The 4,124-nt window shown below is 31.6% G+C and overlaps 1 protein-coding gene across 1 annotated transcript; it reads right to left on the minus strand.

Annotated features, from left to right (window-relative positions):
• Positions 1 to 81: 81 nt before the first annotated feature.
• Positions 82 to 1,254, minus strand: LOC139825033 (uncharacterized). Its single transcript, XM_071797571.1, has 3 exons — positions 983 to 1,254; positions 726 to 852; positions 82 to 569 (listed from the first exon to the last, which is right to left on the minus strand). The coding sequence occupies exons 1-3, from the start codon at positions 1,121 to 1,123 to the stop codon at positions 367 to 369; spliced, it is 471 nt and encodes a 156-aa protein (XP_071653672.1). The 5' UTR covers positions 1,124 to 1,254; the 3' UTR covers positions 82 to 366.
• Between the last annotated feature and the right edge of the window lie 2,870 nt (positions 1,255 to 4,124).

A 4,124-nucleotide genomic window follows, 5' to 3' on the forward strand; every position in this document is an offset into this window, starting at 1 on the left:
TTTATTTCTATTATATTATTCAGTCTTATGAATTTCAGTCGTACATTTCAGTCGTACATTTTGAAATGTGAACAAAATAACTAGTATTTTAAATGTTTGTATTTTCACATTTTAAAAAATAAAAATAATTTTTTCTTAAAATTTTTTAAAAAAGCGTTTAAAAGATATCCCTTGATAGGCGAGACCTATTGCTCGTAAGCATAACGTAACATAAAATCATACTTTGTGAGAATTACAACCCACTTAAACCAATTTAAAACTCGTAATTAAAATAAAGTAATTAATATAAAATAAATCTTTTAAAGCTTCCAACTAGTAACGCTTAACTTTAAACATTTCTTTTAAGAAGAGTACAAACTACATTTTTTAAATAAATTGTCCTAATATGGAGACTAATGACTTCTGTACGCTTATTTGATCCTCATGCCTTTTGTCACGTTGTATTCTTCTTTCTTCGCGTATCTTTTCTTGTCTTTTCATTTCTTCTTTTTTTTCTTCTTTTTCTATCGCAATATTGGCCAAGAACTCTTCCATAACGTTTTCCATTCGTTTTCTCTTTTTCGGCGGACCTGTAATAAACAATACAAAAACGACTATTATACTATAATAAATAATAAGAACCGAATTAAATTAATATTAAGGCTGCGTTTGTCTTGACGCTTAAGCGCTGTAAGCCGCGATAAGAGCACTTTACACTACAAGTGTACACAAGTGAAAAGTCTTACTTTTCGATGTAGGAAATGAAATCATTGATAACGATGATCCTTCCTGATTTGGGTCCGATGGACCGTCACTTGTAGCAATTGCAAGAGGCCTAATGGACGCTTTGTCATCAAATAATGAATTCATAACCTAGTGCATGATGGGAATAATGTGTTAAATAATATACAAATATATCTTGTTGCACACCTGTGAATATCGCATACAATAAATAAAATGTGTGCGTGCGTGCGTGCGTGCGTGCGTGCGTGATAAAACATACCGAAAAAAATGCCCATGAATTTCTATTATTGCCGCTCTTCTTATTCAGATCAACAATATTTTTATACGTCCGCTTCAAGCCAGCCATTTTTGATGAACATTGCTGTGCTGTTATTTCGTAGGCTGGATTGGCTTTGTTCATCTCAGCAGCAATTTCAGTTCAAATTTTGTTGCTACGCTTGAAACCACTTGAGAACTCTTCCTCCTTTTCTCTATACAGTTCAATTAATAAAAGTACCGCTTTGTCCAGCCATACGAATGTTTTTGACTCATCTAAAAATTAAATTAAAAAGTAAACACAAAAGATCATCAAGAAATATTAGTATATATATTATTCTTAAACTTGCATAAACATACTTTTATACAAAATTAAAGACTTGATTATAGACACTGGTTACACAAAAATAAAGTGTGCATCTTACCGGCATTGTTTTTGTCAACAGCATTTTCACTTGTTGAATCTTCCAGTTCAGTTACAGGCTCGATATTATTGTTATTTACGCCTTGTGCTTTTGCAACAAGGTCCCGCAAAAATTCTGAGTCTATGAAAAACAACACAATGGTTAAACTAACGTATAACCTATACATTAAATAAATCCATGTAAAATAATACATTAACTTTACCATCCCTTGCTTTCTCCACATCTTCTGTACTTAATTATAACGTTATTACTTCGTTAGTTTCTTCTATTATAACCGGAAATTCTTGCAGTTGCTGTTCCATCGCGAAAGGACAGGTTAACGGATTTATTGGAAGAACGATTGTTCGTTCCGAATTACACATGAAGCGCATAGACCGCATAAACGCATCAGACGCATCAACTGCTTCAAGTCGAAATAGAAGTAGTCAATGCGCTGAGAGGAGTGCTAAGAATTCAGTACGGTCAGTACAATCTAGGGAATTCTCTGCGCTACCAAAGCGCTCCCAATGCGCGCATTGGCTAAATCGGAACGACTTTCTATGCAGTCTACGCGCTTTATGCGTAACTCGGAACGCACCCATAGTCATCCCGTTTATAAAAAACATATCTAACAAAGTTGCCCATTTACTTAACAACGATGAGCATATGATAAGATACAGAGTGTTAAATAATCTTGGCAGGTTCGTCAAAGCACAAAAAGACAAAAATCCCGGAATTTTGAACAATAATGTAATTTACAAAATATCGTGTAAAGATTGCAGTGCTTCTTACGTAGGACAGACAAAGCGACAACTTAAAACTAAATTAAACGAACACAAAAATAACATCAAAACGGATCCATCGAGGCATTTTGTGATTTCCGAGCACATTACAAAATTCAATCACACTTTCGATTGGGACAATATAGCGATATTCGATTCTGAACCAAATTTTTATAAGATACTTATATCAGAGATGCTACACATCAAGAAACAAAAAAACGGGATCTATTCCAATACAGACACAGAATTTCTTGATGACTCATATTTTAGTGTACTTGACGAGCTAGCCAATCACAAGAACTTCAACTAATTTTCGGTTTATGTATACATTGTTATTTTTTTATAACTCTGTTCGTCCCGACAATCCGCGCAGTCATTTGACATCCGTAACACGAGAAAGAGCATTACATCGCACATTTTACGTTCTGACAGATATATGTAAGTTTTAACGGATTTCATACTTACGACAATTAATTCAGTTACATACGATCTCTTTTCAGAAAATCCTTTTTATACCTTGACCATACAATCTGACAAAAACAACACTTTTTATAGACTGGACACGATTTATTCTCGCCTCCGAACGAGGAATTAATTATGTAATTTCGCTGACTACATTTTATCTCCGGTTTTGACTTCGTAGGTGAAACGACAAAAACTCAGTATGTATTCGTCAGGTTCTCGAACGGTGATGTGGCTCTATAGGTTTAAGAATTTTATATTTTTGTAACTACGAATACCTATACACAATTTATGTTAACTTATGATATTTTATACTACTGCTGAAGAAGACTCGATAAAGTCGAAACGTTCCGTTCTTTGTACATATTAATTAATTATATGGTTTAACATCTACTAATGCTCGATCATTGGCCTTTTTCTTTTTTATTTTTATATTCATACGACCGTGGTTATTATTTTTATTTTTATTTTGTCAGTATAAATTTTGTAGCTAAGGGTTCATTCTTTACAACGGTATACCACATTTTACTAAAATTATTTGTGTTGTTAAAAATCGGCACCGCGAAAGATAGTGACGATTTTGCCCCGGTCTTCCCTAATATAAATAATGTTTTTAAAAATTAACTTTTTATTTAATTTAAATTAATTTAATCTTAACTTTTAACTGAGTAATTTTTTTAATACAATTTTTGATGTAACTAAATTATAAAATTAATTTAGTTTAAAAAAAATTAATTTATCCATTCAGATTTTATATTTAAGACCGTCTTAAGGGGTTTACACCACAGTGAACACCTGAAAACATAGGGTAACTTTGGGAATGTTTTTTAGCTAAATAATAAAATAAATAAAAATTTGGTTTTAAGGCCTGTGTTCTACATATCTTAAGCTATATAAAACAATTTTTGTTTAATTTTTTTGTATCAAAATGGCGGTGCTGGAGCTCTGCAAGTGGAACTGTTTATTTCTGGAGGTCCTCCGAGGCTTGTAGCAGAAGTGCAGTAAGTTTTTCACCTAAGTTAAAAAACAAAATTTTTTTATAATCTGCATTTTTGTTAGAGAAGTACACATGTATTCCATGCCAAATCACCGGGGATTTTCCTCGACCATTTTTTATTTGGCGGAAAATTTTTTGTATTTTTATACTAAATAAAAGTAACTTCCATCATTTTTTTTTAATTTTCATCTCTACCCATACTAAAGTTATGGATTTTTTCAAAAAAATGCAGTAAAAATTTCAAATGTCTGTAACTTTAAGAAGAAAAAAGATATTGTAAAAAATAAAATCTTTTTTTTTATATTTTTTATTGTACTTTTCAAAGAAAATATCAAAAAAAATTTTAATGGACAATATGACTATTTTTTGCTTCCTCATAGAGGAAGCTTTGTGATAGTAAAAAAAAAATTTTTTGAGATTTTGATGGAAATAGGTTTAGAATGTTCTAAAATATCGAAAAATCGTATTAGTAAAAAACGTCTGGAAGTATGTATGTATGTG

This window comes from Temnothorax longispinosus, unplaced genomic scaffold (assembly GCF_030848805.1).
Source record: "Temnothorax longispinosus isolate EJ_2023e unplaced genomic scaffold, Tlon_JGU_v1 HiC_scaffold_807, whole genome shotgun sequence".
Lineage (NCBI taxonomy): Eukaryota > Metazoa > Arthropoda > Insecta > Hymenoptera > Formicidae > Temnothorax > Temnothorax longispinosus.